Source organism: Littorina saxatilis, linkage group LG12, assembly GCF_037325665.1.
Source record: "Littorina saxatilis isolate snail1 linkage group LG12, US_GU_Lsax_2.0, whole genome shotgun sequence".
Taxonomy (NCBI): domain Eukaryota; kingdom Metazoa; phylum Mollusca; class Gastropoda; order Littorinimorpha; family Littorinidae; genus Littorina; species Littorina saxatilis.
The window spans coordinates 68,916,668-68,944,351 of NC_090256.1; the positions used below are offsets into that span (position 1 = coordinate 68,916,668).

At 43.4% G+C, this 27,684-nt stretch overlaps 1 protein-coding gene across 1 annotated transcript; it reads left to right on the forward strand.

Annotated features, from left to right (window-relative positions):
• Positions 1 to 119: 119 nt before the first annotated feature.
• Positions 120 to 27,338, forward strand: LOC138982652 (heat shock protein 60A-like). Its single transcript, XM_070355976.1, has 13 exons — positions 120 to 211; positions 706 to 885; positions 1,791 to 2,043; positions 2,685 to 2,767; positions 3,994 to 4,089; positions 5,440 to 5,533; positions 8,696 to 8,864; positions 10,187 to 10,286; positions 17,753 to 17,860; positions 18,627 to 18,764; positions 20,302 to 20,476; positions 22,510 to 22,688; positions 25,936 to 27,338. Exons 2-13 carry the CDS (start codon positions 718 to 720, stop codon positions 26,098 to 26,100), a joined length of 1,728 nt encoding a protein of 575 aa, XP_070212077.1. The 5' UTR covers positions 120 to 211; positions 706 to 717; the 3' UTR covers positions 26,101 to 27,338.
• Positions 27,339 to 27,684: the final 346 nt, after the last annotated feature.

Below are 27,684 nucleotides of genomic sequence, written 5' to 3' on the forward strand. Positions count from 1 at the left end.
AGCACATAATTGCACAAAAGAAAACAAACATATAAAATTTTAAAACAGATTTCCAGTGCATTGTAGCTTTATTAACTTTTTAAGTGACGAGAAAGTAACATTGTGTTTTGAGTATCCACGTTCTCATGCTTAGTAAAGATAAATGATTTCTCCCCCAGGTTAAAGCAGTGAAGGTCACTTCTTGCAGACATCGTGTGCGGCGAGGGCAAAGGTATGGTGACAAACAGGGAAATCTTTTAATTCAGAACATGCGATGATTGTTTGTAATTTCTATTTTAATTATTACGTTGCATTAGGTTCACTTAAACGTATTTCTTGTATGATTTTTGTTATAGTTGTTGGGTTATTATCTGTCGGCAACATACAACAGGAGAACCCACGTGTGGCATCCGGGGGCCATGCTTGCGTATCTCGGTGTTACATGATAAAGAGTGCATGCAAATGGATCCGAGTTTAGAGAAGCCATTTACCACAGCGTTCATAGTCAAGAAGAACGAAAGGTTGTGCTTACGAAGAAGATCCACGCCAGAAGTTATGACTTGTAGTTGTAGCAAAACATGTCTGACCGTGAATTAACAATTTGGGATGATGAAAGAGAGAAGAAAACTGCATCAGTCGGTCAAGACGCACTTTAATAAGACAAAGAGTAATTTTAGTGTTGTATGACTTGACGCATTTTAATGGGATCTTCGTGTACTTTTTCAGGAACAATAAACCATGTACAGATTACCAAGCCTGCTGCGGCCAGCACTTGCAAAGAGATTTGCACCATCACTGGTACGATGCTACGCCAAAGATATCAAGTTTGGCGCGGACGCCCGAGCTCTGATGTTGCAGGGGGTTGACCTCTTGGCTGATGCTGTTGCGGTCACAATGGGGCCAAAGGTAACCAACATGTATAGTATGTACTTCCGTACATGATGGATGAATACATATTCAAAAGTCTTGAAGTTGTAGTAAGACTTGCGTGGAAAGTAACATTTTTCTTGACCTTTCAATATATATTTCACAGACCTGGGAACCCATACGATTTTGGCGTATTTTGTACGCTTGATTGTCTAAAATACGATCAGTACGGTCGGTGGAAAATAAATACGATCAAACAAATTCATGGACTACTTTTAAACCAATCCAGTATTTGGAAGGTTTGAAAAATGTGTGGAGTACACTAATTTTTCTGAAAATACGCCAATTTTTTTTTGAGAATGCTCCAAGTGCAAAACAGGGGTTCCCAGGTCTGATTTCATATTTGGTCATTCGTTCCAGGAATAAAATTGACCTGAAGGTTTGATATTTTGTGGTTGAAACGATCAAAAGGCTGGAAATAAAATTGGTATCGTGAGAGCCAGGATTCAGGCTTGTAAAGAAATAGCATGGAGATTGCCACCACAATCACTGCATTTTCATACGACTCCAAAACTGCTGAGACATCAAGTTGTGGTGAAATTCAGGCCAAACACAGTCATATTATCTTCGGTCGCTTACTTATCTGATCTGAGGCATTGTTCTGACCCATGCCCGGTAGAATGTCCGATAGTTTTGACACGTAGGACTTCTTCGGATTGAACACATTCTTTATAGCAAGTCCAAATGACCTATTGTGGTCTAAGTCAGTAAGTGTGGCATTTACGCTGCAAACAGGGTCAACTCAATAAGGTCTGTTGAGTCTCTTTACAGTTCACTGCAACTCCCTACAATTTGCTGCATTATTTTAATAGAGGGTCTACTCCCTGTCTACCAGAAAGATGTTGATGGATCATATCAGATTTGTCTTTGTTTTGCTGTGCCAGGGGAGGAATGTGATCCTGGAGCAGAGCTGGGGCAGCCCCAAGATCACCAAGGACGGGGTGACGGTTGCCCGCGGCATCGAGCTGAAGGACAAGTACCAGAACATCGGCGCCAAGCTGGTGCAGGACGTGGCCAACAACACCAACGAGGAGGCGGGCGACGGCACCACCACCGCCACCGTGCTCGCCCGCGCCATCGCTAAGGAGGGCTTCGAGAAGATCAGCAAGGGAGCTAACCCCATTGAGATCAGGAGAGGTGGGTCCAGTCACTCAAACTGTCAAAGGAATAAAAACTGACTTGCGATGCATTTGTTGATCTGTATTTCTTTTTTTCCTCTGTTTTGCTCTTTAGTGGTGAGGTAATGTTTGCAAGACAATTTAGGTGTTGGTTTGTGTGATTGGGTAACGAGACTTGTGTAATTGAGGTGCAGAAGGGAGCTAATTCAATGTTTGTGTCTGCGCTGGAAACCCCTTTGCCACCCTTGACATGGGAAGTAACTCTGTTCATTTCAAACTTTAACCACTGCGAATTTTGTGTAATCGTTAACGTTAAGACCTTGCGGGGAGAATGGAAAACATATATATATGCGTCGTAGAAAGCGTTCTGTATAGCAAGGCAATTTTGAGATTTGGATTCTTGATCGGGCGATATTTGACAGTACACGGTGAACCCTGAAAATCTGAGAAAATTGTGTCTTTAGTTTAAATGGAAGGATTCTTAAGATAGAGGTAAATTTTCCAACGAACAGAAAATGTGAAAAAGCAAGTTTTTTTTAACAGGGGTTTCTGCTGTAAAACAATGTTAAACACTTCAGTTAGGGGCGATTACATCAGTTTTTCTGGCTGATAGCGTGGTGTGCACATGTTGTTGAAGTGGAATGTGTTTCTGCTTTTCAGGCGTGATGTTTGCTGTGGAGGCTGTCGTCGATCATTTGAAATCCATGTCCAAGCCTGTCACCACACCTGAAGAGATTGCACAGGTAGGCAGTCTGACCATTTGTTTCTCGTTAAATTGACTGACCATTACAGACCGCAACACGGTGGCCTAGTGGTAAGGGTGGGCTAGTGGTAGGGTTGGCCTAGTGGTAAGGCGTCCGCCGCGTGATCGGGAGGTCGTGGGTTGGCCTAGTGGTAAGGCGTCCGCCGCGTGATCGGGAGGTCGTGGGTTGGCCTAGTGGTAAGGCGTCCGCCCCGTGATCGGGAGGGTTGTACAACGTTGCAAGCCCCTGGAGCAAATTTTTGATTAGTGCATTTGTGAACAAGAAACAATTAAAAAGTGGCTCTATCCCATCCCCCCCCCCCCCCCCCCCCTTTTCCCCGTCGCGATATAACCTTGAACGGTTGAAAACGACGTTAAACACCAAATAAAGAAAAGAAAGTGATCGGGAGGTCGTGGGTTGGCCTAGTGGTAAGGCGTCCGCCCCGTGATCGGGAGGTCGTGGGTTGGCCTAGTGGTAAGGCGTCCGCCCCGTGATCGGGAGGTCGTGGGTTGGCCTAGTGGTAAGGCGTCCGCCCAGTGAGCGGGAGGTCGTGGGTTGGCCTAGAGGTAAGGCGTCCGCCCAGTAGGCGGGAGGTCGTGGTTTCGAACCCCGGCCGGGTCATGCCTAAGACTTTAAAATTGGCAATCTAGTGGCTGCTCCGCCTGGCGTCTGGCATTATGGGGTAAGTGCTAGGACTGGTTGGTCCGGTGTCAGAATAATGTGACTGGGTGAGACATGAAGCCTGTGCTGCGACTTCTGTCTTGTGTGTGGCGCACGCTAAATGTCAAAGCAGCACCGCCCTGATATCACCCTCCGTGGTGGACTGGGCGTTAAGCAAACAAACTGAACATTACACAGAGTTCAAGAGAAAGATGTCTGTTTTGGGTGGAGTCACCTGGATATCTAGAATATCTGATGGGGCTATTAGACTTGTAAGTGTATGGTCATCTGTTGAGTCGTGGCATGGCGTGAAAAGCTAGTGCACCACTTATTGCTCTTGTCCTGGCATGCCAGTTGCCTTGACAGGATCTCAGTGGTGCTAGAAAAACGCTTGTGTGCCTGTTCCAGATTGGTGCTCTCTATCTCCACTCTGAAAGTTAATGGTGCAACAGCAACAATACCACCCCTCTACTCATATGCATAAACGGTAACAACAGCCATGTGTCATAAACAGTAACTACAGCCATGTGTCATAAATAGTAACAACCGTGTGTGATGTGTTGCAGGTTGCCACGATTTCAGCCAATGGCGACAAAGTGGTGGGAGATTTGATATCTGGAGCTTTGAAGAAGATAGGGCGTGATGGTGTCATAACAGTCAAGGTGGGTCTTGTTTTGTCTTCTGCTTATAACAGTCAAGGTGAGAGGTGTTTTGTCTTCTGCTTATAACAGTCAAGGTGATAGGTGTTTTGTCTTCTGCTTATAACAGTCAAGGTGAGAGGTGTTTTGTCTTCTGCTTATAACAGTCAAGGTGAGAGGTGTTTTGTCTTCTGCTTATAACAGTCAAGGTGAGAGGTGTTTTGTCTCCTACTTATAACAGTCAAGGTGAGAGGTGTTTTGTCTTCTGCTTATAACAGTCAAGGTGAGAGGTGTTTTGTCTCCTACTTACTTGGTCCTCCTTACTTGGAACTGTGCATGAGGCCGACACGAGCGTCTGTATCTCTGTTGGTTGCTGTATCTCTGTTGGTTGCTGTATCTCTGTTGGTTGCCGTATCTCTGTTGGTTGCTGTATCTCTGTTGGTTGCTGTATCTCTGTTGGTTGCCGTATCTCTGTTGGTTGCCGCAACGTGTATTATTTTACGAAGGGAGGTTATTGGCTTCTTCCTAAAAGATGCAGTGCAGGAGTCACAGCATTGCTGAAATAAGGAGTAGTATTTTTGTCGCAGTATTTTTGTCGCAGTATACAATCAAAACGGTCAAGAGCTTCACACAACTATCTCACAGATGACTACACATACCTTTGATGTTTCCAGCCAAATGAAACTTTATTCTGTTTGTCAGTTTGCATCTCCTGCAAAAAAATGTAATTAACATTTCCCGTGATGACGTGCTGGGGCTGAAGACTGCGTGCGATATACCAAAATGGACCCACATGCCGTCTTTCACATTTTCTTGCATCATCAAATACATTATACAAAGTCTTGTCGTAAAGTACCTAAAATAGAATTGTCTCTCTCATCGAGACTAATAGACTTCCATGCAGGCTTTTGACGTAATTAGTTCACGTGCTGGACCTGATGTGAGCCTAATCAAGGGCCACGCTTTCCTGTCCAGAGAATAACATTTGATTTAACTCCTTGCAAGAAAGTCCGTGAAACTTGACTTGACAAGTTCAGTAACTTAAATCCTTGTCATTGTACAAACTAATCTTTTTCTTTAACTCCAATCATATTATGATCCTGTTTTCAGTTAACTGAATCTTTTTACCTCTTTTTGATTAGAGATGAAGATGGTCTGCTGTGGAATTGTTGCCTTTGTGTTGATTAGAGATGAAGATCGTCTGCTGTGGAACTGTTGCCTTTGTGTTGATTAGAGATGAAGATCGTCTGCTGTGGAACTGTTGCCTTGTGTTGATTCAGAATTATGGTGACACTCTTCTGTGACCAGAATCCAGTCTTCATCTGTGTGGTTTGGTTTTCAGTGTGTTTTGAACGTGTTGTCCGACTATTGCAGGATGGGAAGACGCTGAAGGACGAGCTTGAAATCATTGAAGGCATGAAGTTCGACAGAGGCTACATCTCCCCCTACTTCATCAACACCGCCAAAGGTATGGTCGCCCGTCATTGCTACAGTTGGGAGTTATGCGTCACAAGGGTTGGCATCTCTGTCACAAGGGTTGGCATCTCTGTAAATGTACCTCCATTTTAAGACTCCATCCTTGTTAAATAAGACTCCGTCCTTGTTAAATAAGACTCCATCCTTGTTAAATAAGACTCCGTCCTTGTTAAATAAGACTCCGTCCTTGTTAAATAAGACTCCGTCCTTGTTAAATAAGACTCCGTCCTTGTTAAATAAGACTCCATCCTTGTAAAAAAAGACTCCATCCTTGTTAAATAAGACTCCATCCTTGTTAAATAAGACTCCATCCTTGTTAAAAAAGACTCCGTCCTTGTTAAATGACTCCATCCTTGTTAAATTAAACTCCATCCTTGTTAAATAAGACTCCGTCCATGTTAAATAAGACTCCGTCCTTGTTAAATAAGACTCCGTCCTTGTTAAATAAGAGTCCGTCCTTGTTAAATGAGACTCCATCCTTGTTAAGTAAGACTCCATCCTTGTTAAATAAGACTCCATCCTTGTTAAATAAGACTCCGTCCTTGTTAAATAAGACTCCATCCTTGTTAAATAAGACTCCGTCCTTGTTAAATAAGACTCCGTCCTTGTTAAATAAGACTCCGTCCTTGTTAAATAAGACTCCATCCTTGTTAAATAAGACTCCGTCGTTGTTAAATAAGACTCCGTCCTTGTTAAATAAGACTCCGTCCTTGTTAAATAAGACTCCGTCCTTGTTAAATAAGACTCCATCCTTGTTAAATAAGACTCCGTCCTTGTTAAATAAGACTCCGTCCTTGTTAAATAAGACTCCGTCCTTGTTAAGTAAGACTCCATCCTTGTTAAGTAAGACTCCATCCTTGTTAAATAAGACTCCATCCTTGTTAAATAAGACTCCATCCTTGTTAAATAAGACTCCGTCCTTGTTAAATAAGACTCCGTCCTTGTTAAATAAGACTCCGTCCTTGTTAAATAAGACTCCATCCTTGTAAAAAAAGACTCCATCCTTGTTAAATAAGACTCCATCCTTGTTAAATAAGACTCCATCCTTGTTAAATAAGACTCCGTCCTTGTTAAATAAGACTCCGTCCTTGTTAAATAAGACTCCGTCCTTGTTAAATAAGACTCCGTCCTTGTTAAATAAGACTCCGTCCTTCCGTCCTTGTTGAATAAGACTCCATCCTTGTTAAAAAAGACTCCGTCCTTGTTAAATAAGACTCCGTCCTTGTTAAAAAAGACTCCGTCCTTGTTAAATAAGACTCCATCCTTGTTAAATAAGACTCCATCCTTGTTAAATAAGACTCCGTCCTTGTTAAAAAAGACTCAGTCCTTGTTAAATAAGACTCCGTCCTTGTTAAATAAGACTCCGTCCTTGTTAAATAAGACTCCGTCCTTGTTAAATAAGACTCCGTCCTTGTTAAATAAGACTCCGTCCTTGTTAAATAAGACTCCGTCCTTGTTAAAAAAGACTCCATCCTTGTTAAAAAAGACTTTCTCAGATGTTTTGAGGATCTTAAAACAAGTTTGCGTTTTTTATGTAGTGAGTGAAATTGAGGTGGTGACTCTGTTGCCATGGCGTCTGACCGGATACCTGATGTCACGATTGACCTCAAGGAGATACTTGCAGACGCCACAGTAATACACTGCGGTCTTATCGAGGTTTTCTTCAATTTTGAAAAACTCGTTGGACTGCTTTGCTACATTGCTTTTTCACAAATATACATGACACAAAAATAGTCTTAGAAGAAAAACAGACTTCAGTACTTAACTCATTCAGCCCTGCTATTTGCTGTTCATTACTTCCCCTTGCAGGGGTGTTGCTAGACATTTTCATGTTGGGACATTTGGCCACAATTGTCAAAAAGCTTTAGGACATTTTGGAAAATGTTCGGCTATTATTTTGGCTCATCGAAAGTCATCGCAACATTGAAGCACAAGAGGGAAACACCAATACAATCATTGTCTTAGGAACACAGAACATATGTTGCACACTGCAACTGAAACAATCAGCTTTGCTGATTTAACTAAAACAGACACACTGAAACTGTTTTAAACCTTTAACTTTAATTTCTTGAAAGTAAAACAATAAAACTCTTCCAATCTTGTGCAATTCATAACACGCCTTGGAAAACCGACGGATGCAAACGCTGAGAGTGTAGTTTCCCTGGACAAGGGAAACCACCCTGGCAGCTATAATTTTTGTCAATGGCTTCCGTTCAAAACATTGATGGTTTTTTTTTGGTATTCGCGAAAAAAATAAATGCCAGTCAGTTGACTAAGTACATTGGCAGCAGTTTTAGCAATCAAAGCTTGACCAATAAAAAAAAACCCGGACAAACCTTGGCCGATTAAGACGAATACTCTTCGGACATTTGGCCGATAAGGACATGAAAGTTTCAGCCAAAGTAAAAAAAAAATCGGCGAAGGGCCGATCCAAACGACACCCCTGCCTTGTTCCTGGCTATCTTAGTACTAAATATACCCTTCATTCCTGGGTTATTGAAGAAATTTGCTCTAGAAATAAGGTGAACCCGTTTGACAAACGTGTAAAAACGAAGAGCCAAGGTAGGACAAAGTATATATTGATGTAAAGGTAATTGAACAAAGAATATCTGTGTCGTGTGTTTAGTGTCCTTTTCACAGAGTGCTGCTGTTGGAGAAGATCTCATCGATCCAGAGCTTACAGGTGTTGATGTGTAAGGTGTTGTTGCAGGTGTTGATGTGTAAGGTGTTGTTACAGGTGTTGATGTGTAAGGTGTTGTTGCAGGTGTTGATGTGTAAGGTGTTGTTGCAGGTGTTGATGTGTAAGGTGTTGTTGCAGGTGTTGATGTGTAAGGTGTTGTTGCAGGTGTTGATGTGTAAGGTGTTGTTGCAGGTGTTGTTGCAGGTGTTGATGTGTAAGGTGTTGTTACAGGTGTTGATGTGTAAGGTGTTGTTGCAGGTGTTGATGTGTAAGGTGTTGTTACAGGTGTTGATGTGTAAGGTGTTGTTGCAGGTGTTGATGTGTAAGGTGTTGTTACAGGTGTTGATGTGTAAGATGTTGTTGCAGGTGTTGATGTGTAAGGTGTTGTTGCAGGTGTTGATGTGTAAGGTGTTGTTGCAGGTGTTGATGTGTAAGGTGTTGTTGCAGGTGTTGATGTGTAAGGTGTTGTTGCAGGTGCCAAGTGCGAGTTCCAGGACGCCCTGGTGCTGCTGTCGGAGAAGAAGATCTCGTCGATCCAGAGCATCATCCCCGCCCTGGAGCTGGCCAACACCGCGCGCAAACCGCTCGTCATCATCGCCGAGGATGTGGATGGCGAGGCTCTCAGTACGCTTGTCCTCAACAGGTCAGTAGCCATGGAAACGCTCTCAGTACGCTTGTCCTTAACAGGTCAGTAGCCATGGAAACGCTCTCAGTACGCTTGTCTTCAACAGGTCAGTAGCCATGGAAACGCTCGGTACGCTTGTCCTCAACAGGTCAGTAGCCATGGAAACGCTCTCAGTACGCTTGTCCTCAACAGGTTAGTAACCATAAAAACGCTTGCAGTGATGATAGATTTAGTCCGGATTTCCGGTATGGGCGAAAGAGAAAGTTTATTTTGTTACCAAAGTCGCGATCAATATGGCTCAGTTTCTGAGCTGCTACTTTTATATTCCTGCCAAAGTGGTTGGTACTGGTCAGTTTCTGAGCGAGAAGCATCCCGTCTTCCCTGCGGTACATGACTGAGTTGTGCTGTGGTACGTAAAAGGATGCGACAATGATCTGACTGTCTCCCAGTCCTGAGCAGTACCTTGCTGCTGCAGGCATAGAGACGGGCTACATACATTTTTCTGGCACCTAGCTGCAAACATGCGACAGTGAAAAAATGGGGGGGGGGGGGGGGGGGGGATGGTGGTAGCTGTTACCAGGTGCATTGTTCTGGCCTGTTGCCTGTGTGGTGGATTTGACATGTAGTACAGCTGCTGACCAAGACTTTTCTTTCAACTAACTCTGACCACAAATAATGTGAAAGCCAGCTGTCCACTGTGTGGTCAGTCGGACATGCCTGAGTTTGTCCAGCACCAAAAACCCCTGTTGACCTGTCTGTGGTCAAACAGGTTGTCTGTGGTGCAACATGAAAAGTCACGATGAAATTAACGATCCGACCCCTGCACGTGAGGTTGGAACATTTCATCGTGGCACAGCTGTTATTTCATCTCGGCCACAGTGTGTGAATTTCTCACTGGAGATGACGTGGTTTTCTATGTCTGTGTCTGCTTGATTTTCACGGGCATGTGGTCTAGTGGTAAGGATGTTGGCCTTCTGCTTGGAAGGTTCAGGGTTCAAATCCTGGCTGCACCCGGTGGGTTAAGGGTGGAAATGTTGCCCGATCTCCCAGGTCAGCTTATGTGCAGACTAGTGCCTTGTCTCTCTTCATGCTTACACACAAGCACATGTGTGTACAAGGGAGTTGCAGCCTAAAGAACACAGATTTTTACGCACTGAGAAGTCTTTAAATGAGGGAATTGTCTGTGTGCTTTGATAAATGTTTACCTAAGTTTTGGGTTATTGAAGCAAGCAGGTCATTATTTTTAAGTAAATATTTTTCATGTTTTTTTTTGCTGCTGCAGGTTACTTTGTATTCTCTGCGACAATGCAGTGATATACTTGATTGTGTGTGTGTTACAGAATCAAGGTGGGCCTTCAGGTGGTGGCTGTAAAGGCGCCGGGCTTTGGTGACAACCGCAAGAACACTCTGCAAGACATGGCTGCCGCCACTGGTGCTATGGTGAGTACATCATGGGTGACACAGACCAGCTTCATGTTGTGCTGTTTGGTGGAAAATGGAAATGTACCCGAGTCTAGTCTTCACCTCAATGAAAGGTGATTAGTGTATTTCTTTTCAGCTTTTGGGATTGTATACATACCTTGTGAGGTATCACGACTTCCAGCTCCCTTGGCAAAGTGCCCTGTTTTCACTTGTAAAAGCTTTGTAAGGAAAGATGGTGACTGTCCATGAGTGGATCATTATAGGACTAGAACACAGCTGTCCATGAGTGGATCATTATAGGACTGTAGAACACAGCTGTCCATGAGTGGATCATTATAGGACTGTAGAACACAGACTTTCTTACCCGAGTCCATAGGTCAAGAGTCCTAAGTCGAGACAGAATTCAAAGTGTAAACAGGTCATGATCCAACATTCGACGGGAGAATTGCATCTACTCCTCCATTGTGAGACGTTCTGTTCTCACACTGGCTGTCTGACGATGCTACAGTAATGCCATCTGACCTTTTCCTGGTGGCAGTTGTCTCCCTGTCACCAGGCATATACAGGTGCTACAAACATAACGCTTCTGGTTAGAGAGCTTAAGAATGCAATTATATATCGCATTTCAGTTAGAATTACTTTTCCGTTTTAAGATTGAACTTGCATATGATGCACTATATTGTCGTCTGGAAAAGCCACCTTAATAAGAGTTTTCGTCAGCCTCTGGCTTAAGGAAGTAAAAATCCAAGGTTCAATTGATACATTATTCATTATTTGCATTTGTTTTACCAAAATATGACGTTTGACATAGATTGAGACAGTTTTGTTTCAGCAAGATGATGCTCAAAGTCAAGTTTAACAATGAGTGTTGAGATCTGTCACGCGAGACAATGCTAGCAGTTGAGTGAAACAACACTGTCAAAATCTGTGTCAAATGTCATGATTTGATCCAAAATACAGATAATGTGCGTCTGTCTGTGAGTGTATGAGTTCGAGTGTCTTGGTCCTTGTAGATTTCTGTCTCGTATAATGTTCACTATGTATTGTATATTTTGTAAGAGCCTAGGGCTATATTTAGATTAGGCGCACAAATGTTCATAATAATAATAATAATAATAATATATGGTCTCATTTCTGTCAAAATTATTTCTTTTTCAAGACTAGGCCAGCCATCAAAATAAAAGTTTAATAGGCTAGCGACCATTTAGAAAATCTTCACGCGTCTAGCGGTGTCACGCGGTGCGCTGAAACAGTCTGCTATCTCTTCCTTTCCTCCCCTCTCCCAGCTAGCCCAGCTTGGAAATGGTCCATAGACTGTTAAGTCAGACTTTGGACGTAGCATGGCTCAGAAGAGGGAAATTCAGAGTGGAGTCAATACATGGCCATTTACCTGGAGAAGAAGTGCATCTACTCCTCCATTGTGAGACGTTCTGTTCTCACACTGGCTGTCAGACGATGCTACAGTAACGCCATCTGACCTTTTCCTGGTGGCAGTTGTCTCCCTGTCACCAGGCATATACAGGTGCTACAAACATAACACTTCTGGCTAGACAGCTTAAGAATGCACAAGTTTTTAACTGACAAAATGGTCAGTACTTGATGGTTGTATGTTTTTGTTGTGTTTTTGATCAAAATGTGATGTTTGACACAGATTGAGACAGTTATGTTTCTACAATTGCGGTCAAGTTGAACATTGACCGTCTCGATAGGTGTCAAATGTCATGTTTTGGTCAAAACTGGATTGAACTTGACCTCGCTCACGTGACCTCATGCAGCCAATCACTCGCATGACCTCATAAAATTAACTGGAATGTTTTCACTCAATAGATGCACACAAGACTGATATTCAAGTCCAGTCAATACATGGTCATTTACCGGGAGAAGAATTGCATCTACTCCTCCATTGTGAGACGTTCTGTTCTCACACTGGCTGTCTGACGATGCTACAGTAACGGCATCTGACCTTTTCCTGGTGGCAGTTGTCTCCCTGTCACCAGGCATATACAGGTGCTACAAATATATCACTTTCCTGACTAGAGAGGTTAAAGGCCACTCCGCCTCGTGAAGACTGTTGGCCGCACTGTCACCAGGCAAAAACAGGTGCTACAAACATATCACTTTCCTGACTAGAGGTTAAAGGCCACTCCGCCTGGTGAAGACTGTTGGCCGCACTGTCACCAGGCAAAAACAGGTGCTACAAACATATCACTTTCCTGACTAGAGGTTAAAGGCCACTCCGCCTGGTGAAGACTGTTGGCCGCACTGTCACCAGGCATATACAGGTGCTACAAACATATCACTTTCCTGACTAGAGAGGTTAAAGGCCACTCCGCCTCGTGAAGACTGTTGGCTGCACTGTCTCAGAGCTGGCCAGGCTGTAACAAGGGGAATAAGAACATCCCTCCGTAAAAGATAGAACCCTTATTTTTAAGGTTGGAATTATAAAAATGTTCACTATAGGCGCTTCCGGTGTATTGGCTGCAAGTCAAAGGAACTATACAGATTGGAAATATTTGTGCTACCCAATGTGCGGTGAGATCAAAGCCAATGCTGGTTGTCAAAATGATTATTTTTTTCAAGTCTAGGCCAGCCATCAAAATAAGAGTTTGTCAGACTCGTGTGTTGCATGGCTCAGTACAGGGAAATTCAGAGTGGAGTCAATACATGGTCATTTACCGGGAGAAGAATTGCATCTACTCCTCCATTGTGAGACGTTCTGTTCTCACACTGGCTGTCTGATGATGCTACAGTAACGCCATCTGACCTTTTCCTGGTGGCAGTTGTCTCCCTGTCACCAGGCATATACAGGTGCTACAAACATAACACTTCTGGCTAGACAGCTTAAGAATGCACAAGTTTTTAACTGACAAAATGGTCAGTACTTGATGGTTGTATGTTTTTGTTGTGTTTTTGACCAAAATGTGATGTTTGACACAGATTGAGACAGTTATGTTTCTACGATTGCGGTCTAGTTGAACATTGACCGTCTCGATAGGTGTCAAATGTCATGTTTGGGTCAACACTGGATTGAACTTGACCTCGCTCACGTGACCTCATGCAGCCAATCACTTGCATGACCTCATAAAATTAACTGGAATGTTTTCACTCAATAGATGCACACAAGACTGATATTCAAGTCCAGTCAATACATGGTCATTTCCTCGCGCCCCCTAATTGGCGTAGAGGCGCGTCCCCCGGGTGGTGGATGGGGGAGCCTTCTCTACTAACTTCTGAGAGAAGGTCGCATCACTCTCGATGCCGTGAACCTAATTAGGATCTTTTTCTTGTTTCTTTATTTCTGCCTCCCCAAAGTCCTTTTACTTTCCTTTTCTCACCCATAAAATTCTTCACTTATTACCCTTGTTAAGTGGTTCTTGTATAGAATATAGTCAATGTTTGTAAAGATTTTAGTCAAGCAGTATGTAAGAAATGTTTAGTCCTTTGTGCTGGAAACTTGCATTCTCCCAGTAAGGTCATATATTGTACTACGTTGCAAGCCCCTGGAGCAATTTTTTGATTAGTGCTTTTGTGAACAAGAAACACTTAACAAGTGGCTCTATCCCATCTCCCTTTTCCCCTGTCCCATCTCTCCCCTTTCCCTCGTCGCGATATAACCTTCGTGGTTGAAAACGACGTTAAACACCAAATAAAAAAAGAAAGAACATGGTCATTTACCGGGAGAAGAATTGCATCTACTCCTCCATTGTGAGACGTTCTGTTCTCACACTGGCTGTCTGACGATGCTACAGTAACGCCATCTGACCTTTTCCTGGTGGCAGTTGTCTCCCTGTCACCAGGCATATACAGGTGCTACATAACCATCATAAAAAGAAAAGACAAAATAGTCCGCGTGATTAATTTCCCTGAACCCACAGGTTTTTATATACTGGTTTAAACAAAACTTATTCAATTTTAGTATTTTGACATACAATATTTGACATCCATTGAGGATCCGAGCTCATGCATAAAGCTTCACTCTTTGAATCCAAGGGGAAACATAAAAGAAGTAAACACGATGTTTTCAGATATTCTTTACCAGTCTGTTGGCATGCCTGTTATAAACATTCGGTTATGGAAAAACTACAGTGGAACACCCTTTTAACAATCCGGTCCCACCCCCCCCCCCCCCCCACACACACACACACATTTAAGACTTCTTCATTTTGAAGACCTCACTTTCTCAGATTTTCTTAGCGTAACAGCACATAGCTTAGCGTAACAGCACATAGCTTAGCGTAACAGCACATAGAAAGCACCTACACCTTCACAGCTGTGTTGACGTACTGGCTGTGTTTGTCAAAATGGTGCCACATTAAAACCAGCTGATCACTTTCCTTGCACTGGCTTTCATCTGGTGTGTGGCATAAACGGTTGGGATATCATGAAAATATCTAAAGAACAGATTCAATATCATGTTATATGTTAATCGACTTGAATTGTGACGGCACTTGTTCGCTGACAACTCAACAAACAAAAGAACAGGGAACCTTTTGAATATGAGAAACATACGAGTTATGGTGTAGGTCTAGGCTTAATCATTTCGTGTATTTGACAGTGGCAGGCTTGTGAACTGACTGTTCTTTTGTTGGTTAGCCCAGTTCCATGACATAACAGGTTTTCTATGGGAAGGAAATACGCCCATGGTTATTTAGATCAATGAAACACTGAAAACTTGCTGATGGCAGACACAGTGTCCAGTTCACAGGATGTGTGCGTGTCCATTGACAGGTCCAAGTTGGTGGTAGAGGTGACACGAGGGATGATGTTAGAGCCAGGCATCCCCCCGCGGGGGGGGGGGGGGGGGGGGGGGGGTCATGCCAATACGTCCTAGTACCATTGTGTCCCAGTACCATTGCGTCCCAAACAAATGCCGTCTCATTGCATCCCATTAAGCAATCCCATTGGGTCCCAATACCATTGGGTCCCACTGCCATTGCGTTCCGTACCATTGCGTACCAACAAAATTGCGTGTCGATAGGTCCCAAGAAAATTGCATCTCGATACGTCCCATAAAGGAATCCCATTACGTCCCCGTACCATTACGTCCCAACACAATTGTTACTTGAGCAATGCTTGAACGCTGCGGTGGGCAGTGTGTGTGGGTGTGTGTGTGTGTGTGGGGTGAATGGGGAGGTGAGGTGGGCACAGTGAGGTGTGGGCCGCGGAAGGGGGGACCCGCGGAAGGGGGGATGGGGTACGTGATCGTGGTCAGACTAGGGGAGAGAAGGGATGGGTGGGTGTGAACAGTGATTAAGGATGGAGAAGAGATAAATAAATAAATAAACAGACATACACACAATCTGTTAAACACATTGATTTATGAGATATTTCGTTGGTCAGACAATTTTTAATTCATTATATTTTATAATCTGATGAAAGATGACAGGTCCCTTTTTTAAGCAAGACCTTTAATTCAAGAGTCAAAATTTATTTTGATTTTAAGTGACACGTAGAAGATAACATATTGTAACAAGTATTATGACCCCTTTTTTTCCTTTATGATTTTTCATAAAGAAGAAATGTACTGTCTGATTGTGCAGTTTCCAATAATTATTCTGTGTTTGTCAATTATTGTTCTCCAGTCACACACACACACAGAGAGAGAGAGACAGAGAGACAGACGTAGCACAAATGACACGTAGCGCTAGCGATACGCACCCGGAACCTATCGATAATTTATTGTTGGTCAATGTCCGTCCACATGTTTGTCCGACATCACCGGTACACATCTTTTTATTTTATTTTTATTTGTGAAATACTGCTATGTACCGACACGTTTTGTAATAAAAGTGCGTTTTGTAATGTATTACAAATCGTGTTCGGCTTACACAATTTTTATTACAAATCGTGTTGAACGCGTTTTGTAATAAAAATTGTCATCCAAACACGATTTGTAATAAATTTATTACAAAACGCACTTTTATTACAAAACGTGTCGCTACACTGCTACAGTAACATCTCGGAAATTAAATTCACTAGTATTGGGACTTAATGGTATGGGGACGCAATGGCACGTAATTGTATTGGGACCTAATGGAACTGGGACGCAATGGTACTGGGACCCAATGGTATTGGGACGCAATGGTACTGGGACGCAATGGTACTGGGACGTAATGGTACTGGGACGTAATGGTATTGGGACGTATTGACATGTAGCCCCCGCGGGTTAGGGGGAAGAATTTACCCGATGCTCCCCAGCATGTCGTAAGAGGCGACTAACGGATTCTGTTTCTCCTTTTACCCTTAAGTGTTTCTTGTATAGAATATAGTCAATGTTTGTAAAGATTTTAGTCAAGCAGTATGTAAGAAATGTTAAGTCCTTAGTACTGGAAACTTGCATTCTCCCAGTAAGGTAATATATTGTACTTCGTTGCAAGCCCCTGGAGCAATTTTTTGATTAGTGCTTTTGTGAACAAGAAACATTAACCCGTTCGCTGCCACTAAACAATTAATTAAGTGCATACCCAGTGCCAGGATAATTTGAGGTTGGAACAGTCAGACAGTAATAATTTAAAAAAAAATTCTAGCACACAAACTATTACAGTTAGCTGAGGACATGTTATATGGTTTTTATAGGAAAATGAATGCGGATTTTGATTCTGGATTGAAACTGCATGTACTGTGAATAGTATTCTTTCATTAATTACCTGTCTTTTGGTTCTGCGTGTTCTACCTGCGAGTCGGACTGCACAGCGTCAGGTTCCTGAAGTCGCTCGAGTAACTGCTGCATATCAACATCGTACTCACTGTCACAATCATTCTCGTGCTCTAAAGAATCATCTGACTGCAAATTAATATCAGAACTAGTTCCCTCATCTTCCATAATCAGCTGCAGAGCTTGCAAAGTGGTGTACGTTGTCTGTTTAGAACCACATGGCTGCTGTGGCGAAGCGTGCGACGCCATTGTTTACACGGGAAACTCCTCTCTGAGCAGCCAGTAGCAAATCGGCAATCGGAAAAAACGGCTTTCCCTATGACGTACCACGCAATTCCTTCTAAATTTAACCATCCCAACGGTTTCCGCTAACCATTTGAAGATAGCTTACTACTTTTGATCCAGATACGGATGCAGGAAAAGTCGGAATAAGCGAGGACGTCAGTGGACGTCCTATAGGCACTGGGGATGCACTTTACGTAGGACGTCAGCTGACGTCTTACAGGCAGGGAAGAGGTTAACAAGTGGCTCTATCCCATCTCCCCCTTTTCCCGTCACGATATAACCTTGAAGGGTTGAAAACGACGTTAAACACCAAATAAAGAAAGAAAAGAAAGAGCCAGGCATAGTCTTAAAATGGCATTATTAGCTGATGTGTGTGTGTGTACAGGTGTTTGACTAAATGCTTGCAGATAAGACTGGGAACCGAGACACGGTGTGTGTGTGCAATGAGGTGTGTGTGTACATGTGTACAATGTAGTGTGCTGTGTGTGTGTGTGTGCAATGAGGTGTGTACATGTGTACAATGTAGTGTGCTGTGTGTGTGCAGGTGTTTGGTGACGACGGCAACCTGTACAAGATGGAGGATATTCAGATGCAGGACTTTGGAGGGGTGGGCGAGGTCACCGTAACCAAGGACGACACGCTCATGATGAAGGTATGCTGGCTGCTTTCGGTTGGAACAACGTTTTGTTGATTACCTGCAGGTGACATGTGGCTGCAGACTATAGTTTAAGCCAGTAAATAAAGTCAATGTGTCGGATTCCCCGACCGCCCCTTTATCTCCCAAACCTATAGCTTTCTTTTTGACTGACGAAACTCAATTTTGCAGACTCTATTGGAAATGTTACTCTTTTCCAACACAGCTCGCACCATTTTCGGCCAATAAAAAGCCACATGCACTTATGTGAATAAAATTAAAAAAACTTCAATAATACAGGAAATAAAAATGATAAATAACCAATGTACCGACTTGAATTATTTTGTCTTGTCATTGAGAAACAAACATTTTGTGGTTCTGTTCTCACACTGGCTGTCTGACGATGCTACAGTAACGCCATCTGACCTTTTCCTGGTGGCAGTTGTCTCCCTGTCATCAGGCACATATAGGTGACACATAATAATAAAAAAAGACTTAATATTTGGCAAGTTTGTTTTCAAACTCTCGCACAGGCTCACGCGCTAAAATTCCAACACTTATACTTTAACATCGCTGCCTCATGCCTTGTGGCATCAACAACGAGCAGCTGTTTGTAGTCTGGTGACATTTTAATTTTTTTTTCGTTTTCTGAAATCTGTTTCTTTTGATCCACAGTAAAATAATGTTTTTGATGTGATAAACTTGACTATGATGCTTTTTACCTGACATGCCTAAAAAAATCGGACATGTTGATGTAGACCTGTGTGTGTGTGTGTGTGTACAGGGCAAGGGAGAGAAGGCGGAGGTCGAGAAGCGCGTGCAGCAGATCAAGGAGGACATGGAGCTCAGCACGTCAGAGTACGAGAAGGAGAAGATGGGAGAGAGGCTCGCCAAGCTGTCCCAGGGCGTCGCTGTGCTCAAGGTGAGTGCCTCGCAACGTCCAAGTCTTGTAATTAGTGAGGTGGCTATGGACTGCCTCACAGGCTGTCCAAGGGTGTCGCTGTGCTTAAGGTCAATCATTGTTAGCGCCTCACAACGTCCAAATTGTTCAAAATCTTGTTATTTGTGAGGGATGAATGGATTGGTTCAAGTTTTATACCCACATGCACCCATGCTTAATGCATCAGTAATGCTCATGTAGAAATAAGAAAGGGTGTTGAACTAGCTTTTGTGTCTGGAACTGGCCTCTATGTTAATTTCTGCTACTGTGAGTGTGATTCTTTTTTTTCAACCCAAAAAACTCAATTTGTTTTAATTTCACAGTGGAACCCCCTTTTAAGAGCAGACTTTTAGCTTTTTAAAACTCTCTCCTGTTTTCTTAGATGTTCTGTTCATAACCCTTGTAAAGTTGCCTCCATTTTAAGACTCACTCCATTTTAAGACTCACTCCATTTTAAGACTCACTCCATTTTAAGACTCACTCCATTTTCAGACCTGATTTTTCCAGGTGTTTGAAGGTTGTTAAAGGGGGTTCCACTGTATATATTTATTTTGTGTGAGAAATAGAGGACCTAGTTTTGTGCATCCTCTCTTCCCCCTGCCATGTGTGTTGTGACAGGGGATGTAAAGGATGCCACAGCATTGCCGCCTTGTGCCCACTGTGTGTTGCTGGTCAATGTACAACAAGCACAGCGTGTACATCTCTTCTCTCTGTCATGTGTGTTGTGCCCACTGTGTGTTGCTGGTCAATGTACAACAAGCACAACGTGTACATCTCTTCTCTCTGTCATGTGTGTTGTGCCCACTGTGTGTTGCTGGTCAATGTACAACAAGCACAACGTGTACATCTCTTCTCTCTGTCATGTGTGTTGTGTCCACTGTGTGTTGCTGGTCAATGTACAACAAGCACAACATGTACATCTCTTCTCTCTGTCATGTGTGTTGTGCCCACTGTGTGTTGCTGGTCAATGTACAACAAGCACAACGTGTACATCTCTTCTCTCTGTCATGTGTGTTGTGTCCACTGTGTGTTGCTGGTCAATGTACAACAAGCACAACGTGTACATCTCTTCTCTCTGTCATGTGTGTTGTGCCCACTGTGTGTTGCTGGTCAATGTACATCAAGCACAACGTGTACATCTCTTCTCTCTGTCATGTGTGTTGTGTCCACTGTGTGTTGCTGGTCAATGTACAACAAGCACAGCGTGTACATCTCTTCTCTCTGTCATGTGTGTTGTGTCCACTGTGTGTTGCTGGTCAATGTACAACAAGCACAACGTGTACATCCACTTTTACTCAAGTCAGTTTCTGGATCAAATCGTCTCCAAGATAGCCAGAAAGTCATTTACTTGCGCAAACCCCTCTTTGCAAGGTTTTTCAGGTGGGTTTTTCCTGACTTGCTTGTTTATACGTTTCCTCTTGTCTTGTGAAGGTGTGAGATTTGTTTACCTTTCCACATCGGGGAAAAGGACTGCCGGAGTATGTGACATTGATTGATCATCCTGTGGTTTGTCTTCCAGGTTGGTGGCACGAGTGAGGTGGAGGTGAACGAGAAGAAAGATCGTATCAACGACGCCCTCAACGCCACACGAGCGGCGGTGGCAGAGGGGATCGTGGCTGGCGGTGGCACCGCTTTGCTGCGCTGTGTCCCGATGCTGGAAGCCCTCAAAACAGACAACGCCGACCAACAGATAGGTGAGGACATAGTTTGATGTAGCTGTGACCAAGAGATAGGTGAGGACATGGTTTGATGTAGCTGTGACCAACAGATAGGTGAGGACATGGTTTGATGTAGCTGTGACCAACAGATAGGTGAGGACATGTTTTGATGTAGCTGTGACCAACAGATAGGTGAGGACATGTTTTGATGTAGCTGTGACCAACAGATAAGTGAGGACATGGTTTGATGTAGCTGTGACCAACAGATAGGTGAGGACATGGTTTGATGTAGCTGTGACCAACAGATAGGTGAGGACATGTTTTGATGTAGCTGTGACCAACAGATAGGTGAGGACATGTTTTGATGTAGCTGTGACCAACAGATAGGTGAGGACATGGTTTGATGTAGCTGTGACCAACAGATAGGTGAGGACATGTTTTGATGTAGCTGTGACCAACAGATAGGTAAGGACAGGGGGAGGTGTTGAATCGGGGAGCCTTACACCCAACCAGGGTTTTACTGTACAGTGGAACCCCCTTATAAGACCTCAACATTATGAGAAAATAAGGTCTTTGAAAGGAGGGAGTCTTACCCTCACCTGTGTTTCTATCCCATCAGATGTGGACATAATGCGACTCTCTCTACCTTACCCTCACCTGTGTTTCTATCCCATCAGATGTGGACATAATGCGACTCTCTCTACCTTACCCTCACCTGTGTTTCTATCCCATCAGATGTGGACATAATGCGACGCTCTCTACCTATCACTCACCTGTGTTTCTATCCCATCAGATGTGGACATAATGCGACGCTCTCTACCTATCACTCACCTGTGTTTCTATCCCATCAGATGTGGACATAATGCGACTCTCTCTACCTATCACTCACCTGTGTTTCTATCCCATCAGATGTGGACATAATGCGACGCTCTCTACCTATCACTCACCTGTGTTTCTATCCCATCAGATGTGGACATAATGCGACGCTCTCTACCTTTCACTCACCTGTGTTTCTATCCCATCAGATGTGCACATAATGCGACTCTCTCTACCTATCACTCACCTGCGTTTCTATCCCATCAGGTGTGGACATCGTGCGACGCGCTCTACCTTTCCCTCACCTGTGTTTCTATCCCATCAGATGTGCACATAATGCGACTCTCTCTAGCTTTCACTCACCTGTGTTTCTATCCCATCAGATGTGGACATAATGCGACTCTCTCTACCTTTCACTCACCTGTGTTTCTATCCCATCAGATGTGGACATAATGCAACTCTCTCTACCTTTCCCTCACCTGTGTTTCTATCCCATCAGATGTGCACATAATGCGACTCTCTCTACCTTTCACTCACCTGTGTTTCTATCCCATCAGATGTGCACATAATGCGACTCTCTCTACCTTTCACTCACCTGCGTTTCTATCCCATCAGATGTGCACATAATGCGACTCTCTCTACCTATCACTCACCTGTGTTTCTATCCCATCAGATGTGCACATAATGCGACTCTCTCTACCTTTCACTCACCTGTGTTTCTATCCCATCAGATGTGGACATAATGCGACGCTCTCTACCTATCACTCACCTGTGTTTCTATCCCATCAGATGTGCACATAATGCAACTCTCTCTACCTTTCACTCACCTGTGTTTCTATCCCATCAGATGTGGACATAATGCGACTCTCTCTACCTTACCCTCACCTGTGTTTCTATCCCATCAGATGTGGACATAATGCGACTCTCTCTACCTTACCCTCACCTGTGTTTCTATCCCATCAGATGTGGACATAATGCGACTCTCTCTACCTTTCACTCACCTGTGTTTCTATCCCATCAGGTGTGGACATAATGCGACTCTCTCTACCTTTCACTCACCTGTGTTTCTATCCCATCAGATGTGGACATAATGCGACGCTCTCTACCTATCACTCACCTGTGTTTCTATCCCATCAGATGTGGACATAATGCGACGCTCTCTACCTTTCACTCACCTGTGTTTCTATCCCATCAGATGTGCACATAATGCGACTCTCTCTACCTTACCCTCACCTGTGTTTCTATCCCATCAGGTGTGGACATCGTGCGACGCGCTCTCCGCATGCCGGCCCTGACGATCGCCAAGAACGCGGGAGTTGACGCGCACGTGGTGGTGGAGAAGGTGATGAACGAGACAGGGGACATGGGATACGACGCACTCAACGACCAGTACTGCAACCTCATCGAGCGCGGAATCCTCGACCCAACAAAGGTATTGGTGTTCCACTGACAGACCTGCTAGGCAGTAGATTAATTTGGACATGATTGCTTTTACTCCAGCAATGAATTTCACATGTCGTGGTGTAAAAATCTTAGGTCACAAGTACTAATCTGGTAGTAGTGCTGTTTAGATCAATTTACTAGTAAGTTGTTTTCTTTGCATTGGATTTGCTACTCTTCTTATTTCTGAATTCTCATTCGTTGAAATCACAACACATCTCAGTTTCAACCAATCCAGCACTGTGGATGGCTCCCGTTTAGGTGGTAACTTTCTCAGCCCATAAGGGCAGTAATAAAGAATATTGACAAAAAGGTTCAAGAAATTTGAATGTACATATGAGCCCATGAATGCTGAAAAAAAATATTCCTAAGTAACTTTCTGCCTAATTGTATCGTTAAGTAATGGTTTGTATTAACTTTCACCGTACTTCGTGGATCGTGGACGACCCAGAGCCTTACAAAATCAACTTTATCTCTAAAACTCTTTGGAGTTTTTAATTGAGGCTTCATGTAATCTCTAATCACCATATGACCTTTCCATCGCCCATTTTTTGAAAGATTATCTTTGTAAACAAACAAATAAACGATGACGTAATTTGAACTGCCCAGTCCGGATGATGTGGGTCGTGGACGACACATATGGAATTACCAGGGGTGGGACTTTTCCGCTATCAACTTACGTATTCCGCTGGAGTAATCTATTTTTCCGCGTCCCATTTCATCACAGTATTTATAACTTGTTGACTGAATGATATGGAGAGAAGTGAAGATGGAACAGAACACTGGAGAGTTAAATTGTGCTGACTGAAAACTCCTGATAACTAATAGTCATTTTGAGCTTCAATGCATTTGGGCGTCACTTGGATCATATACTATTGCCAGTAATGGAGTAAGTATGCACCATTACAATGTTACCATTGTTGTGTGTGAAAGTGTGTTTTTTGTTTGGTTGGGTGTGTTTTTTTTTTTTGGGGGGGGGGGGGGGGGGGGGGGTGAGGAGAATGTCTTATTTACCTGATCCAAACGAGTTGAATTTTAGTCTCAGAATGCACCAGATTGCACAGATTTTAATGTACCATTTAAAAAAAAATTGGGGGGACCATGCCCCCGAACCCCCCTGGAGAAAAGGGATTTCCTCTTTTTTCATCACAAGAGAGTCCCACCCCTGATTACGCAGACCTGCCTACCCTTACGATATGGGCATAATTTACTACGATTGTTAACCCAAACTACGCCACCACGCTTTCCACAAGGGAAGTACGTTTTTTTTTAAACCAAAAGTACGATTTTCGCATCTTGTCTCGATGTAAATCCGATCTGTATTGTTGCTCTCACAGACCTTGCGTTTGCACCTGCGCGAGATCGTTTGGGCAATATCTGGTCATTTCCGATCTGTTCAGCCACATACAAGATAGACGACGCCGTTCGCATTGCAATGCATTAGCGACGCGTGGAAAATCTGAGTCCCCATGAGACAGACAAATCTGACGAGGAAGCTGGTCACAGTGGTGGTACAGTAAAACCTGCATCTAGCGGACCCTTATTTCGGCGGACACCTTTGCATAACGGACAATTCAAGTGAGGACGGATGTATTTTACTCTCAAAAACACCTTAAAAGAGCGAACACCTCAAAGGCGCGGACACGGACACCCTTTTTTGGTCCCGATTGGGTTCGTTACTTGTCAACAACGGACAAACCCTTGAAGCAGACAGCTTTTAGCAGACGCTGGTCCGCCATCTTGGTTCTGCAAATACAATCTCGCTGGCGATGTGAACGCGCGAGAAGCTTATTTTGTAAGCCAATGACAGCACTTGAAAGAAGTTGATTGTTGTATGGTGCACGCTCATTGGTCGATGCCGTGAACTCACAAACATTTCGGGTTTCTACTTTCTGTACTGTGATGCATCTTCGTCTCATCCTTCGTCTTCGTCTCACCATGCCAAAACGAAAAATTTTGACTTTAGAAGTCGATGTCATAAAGACCGTTCGAAAAGTTGCTGATGAGCTGAATTGCGGAAAAACTCAAATTTCCAACATAAAAGCTGATCGAACACAAATTCTCAGTCAGTGGGACTCCGGTGCCAGATCGACGGCAAAATGTGTTGAGAGAAGAAAAACAACCTATGATGAGTTGAACGAAGAACTCTTCGAGTGGTTTTCAAAAGCTCGATCAAAGAATCTTCCAGTGAATGGCCCATTGCTTCAGATAAGAAACCGATTGCACCTCTCTCTCTCTCTCTCTCTCTCTCTCTCTCTCTCTCCTCTCTCTCTCTCTCTCTCTCTCTCTCTCTCTCTCTCTCTCTCTCTCTCTCCTTTTCTTTGAACAAAACCTTGAGGGCTTCAAAACTTTGAGTTTTAATAATCACTGTGTCAAAAAAGAATCCGTGACTGTTGGGGTTTTTTTCCAAAAAAAGTTGGCGCATTCATATTCATAAGAAAGGACACCTTTGCTACAAAGGACAGTGGCAAGGCTCCCCCAAGAGCGTCCTTTGCTCGCAGGTTTTACTGTAAAAGGATTGCTGTGAAAAAGAAGAAAACCATTCAACAGAAATACAAAGGCAGCTAAATGGAATCGTGGCCATGCCTAGGACCTTAATCAAAAGGACCAAAGCACGTCTTGTGTTCCCTTTGCCACAGTGACTTTTCGTGTGCACACGGTGGAAAATATGACTGCATAGCACATCGGGACAAATTATCACAAGGATGCAGTAAAGAGAGCTCATGGAAACCAAAAGACAAGACGTTCGAATTACCGGTTTCTTTATCAGGGAGTCGAGTGATCAGTAACAAAACTGGATTGAGAAATTGTCCGAGCAGAAGTGACAATGTGCGAAATGATTGCCGAATGGAATCTTGATTACACCTTCTTCCACCAGATTACTCTTTTTGGCTGGGCTCATTACACCTTGTAATTTTGGCTGGGCTCATTACACCTTGTAATTTTGGAGGTAGGCAGGTCTGAATTATGTAAGGAATGTTACGTTGTTCTTATTCGGATGGCATGGGTCATGTACGACCCCTACTCTGCAAAGAGGCGGAAAAATGATTATACCTATTCGGATGGCGTGGGTCGTGTACGACCCATACTTTTTACGTTGAATCCTTCTTTGGAAAGTGTGGGTCGCATTATCCGGACCGTGTCGTCCAACGCGTGATCCGGTGAAGGTAAAGGCTAACAAGGTGATATGAACTAGATCAGCAACCATTCTCACCTATGTTTGTTACCTGTGTGTGCAGGTGGTGAGAACAGCCCTGATGGACGCGGCAGGTGTGGCTTCCCTCCTCACCACGGCAGAGGCTGTGGTCACCGAGGTACCAAAGGACGACAAAGCCGACATGGCCGGCATGGGTGGTATGGGAGGCATGGGTGGTATGGGCGGTATGGGGGGAATGGGTTTCTAACACCTACAACCCCCTCTCCCCTCTCCCAGCGAACTGTGTGTTTTAAGTGAGCTACCTGCTGGCACCATTCAGAAGTGATGTGGACAGAACTGGTCGCTGTACAACCACATGTCAGCGTACAGTGTGCAGTGGTGAAGGTCGTGGCAGCGCCCTACGGAAGAAGAAAACTGTGATTCAAGTCGACGGGATTCGTGTCAGCAGTTTTGGATGGAGCGCTGCGGGCGCAAACAGCCTGCCAGTACTTTGAATGTATGTTTGGGTTGACAAATGTTTCATTACTTTTTATAAAGTGTGTACGTGTACATGGGTTCTGTTTGTATTTGAAATAGCGTGTAGCTGAATATATGGGGAGAGAGAAAAATGTGACTTTTCGTTTGCAACACCTTTGATGGAAAGCAATTTTTTGTCGAAAGCATCAAATGCAGTTACATAAAACATCTTCATTACTTATGTGATCATCAGCTCTTGAGTAGTTTGAAGGGTGTCATGTGATCATCAGCTCTTGAGTAGTATGAAGGGTGTCATGTGATCATCAGCTCTTGAGTAGTATGAAGGGTGATGTTAAGGTTATTTTCAACCAAGAAAACTTGCTGTTTCTAATGATGGGCATTGAAAACTGGGACCAGTCAGTAGAACAGACAGTATATGAAGGTGTGTGATAATTGTGTGTGTTTGTCACAGGGCTCTAATCTGTTGACGCACACTCACAAAAGTTCCTTCTTGAAAAAGTACTCATGTTTTAAAATAATGAATTCGTTACTTGAAAAGCTGTGCCAAGGATGTGGATCACACTGTCTTGTGGAAAGATGGTGGAAGAATCTTGGAATATTACTTCTTTTGACAGACGTTCAGATAGCTTGTGAGTTGTTAGCCTTTACTTGTATTGTGCTTTAATTAGCAGGCAAGATACTCAATTTCCAACGAGGTTATATATTTGTGTTACTTGCTTGACTTCATCATTATCATAACCAGATCATTTGTTTTCCACTTTCATTCTTGCCACACAAAAAAAATGGCATCATAGGGAAAATGACGATTGTGACATGCTATCGCTGTGACATTCTACCCCTGCATTTATTGTGTGAAAGGCGAGGATTGAGTTTGTAATGTATGTTTGAAGTTGCATATATATATGAAAGATGTTAGTATTCATGTAGATGAATATTTGGCTGTGTATTAGTTTTGTGTGAATTATGCAGATATGTTTTTCATCTGATAATAAAAATTAAGAAGAATAAGGTTTGTATGTGATGTGACTGGTAGAAAAAGACTTCTGTAAAAAGAAACAAAAACAAACAAATAAATAAAAGACAAAGACGAAGAGCAGCCAACAACTAATTCTCAATAGAGTGAGGTGAGGGCATCACGCCACAGTGGCCGCCTTTGCTACTTCAACTCGCGCCACAGTGGCCGCCCTTGCTACTTCAACTCACGCCACAGTGGCCGCCCTTGCTACTTCAGCTCGCACAGTACTGCGTCTTTGCAAACCACACCTCTCACGATGATGATGACAACTCGGTAACAACATTGGCGACATTTGTTTTGGGTAAATAAAACAAACACAACAACCAAAATCTATGCTGA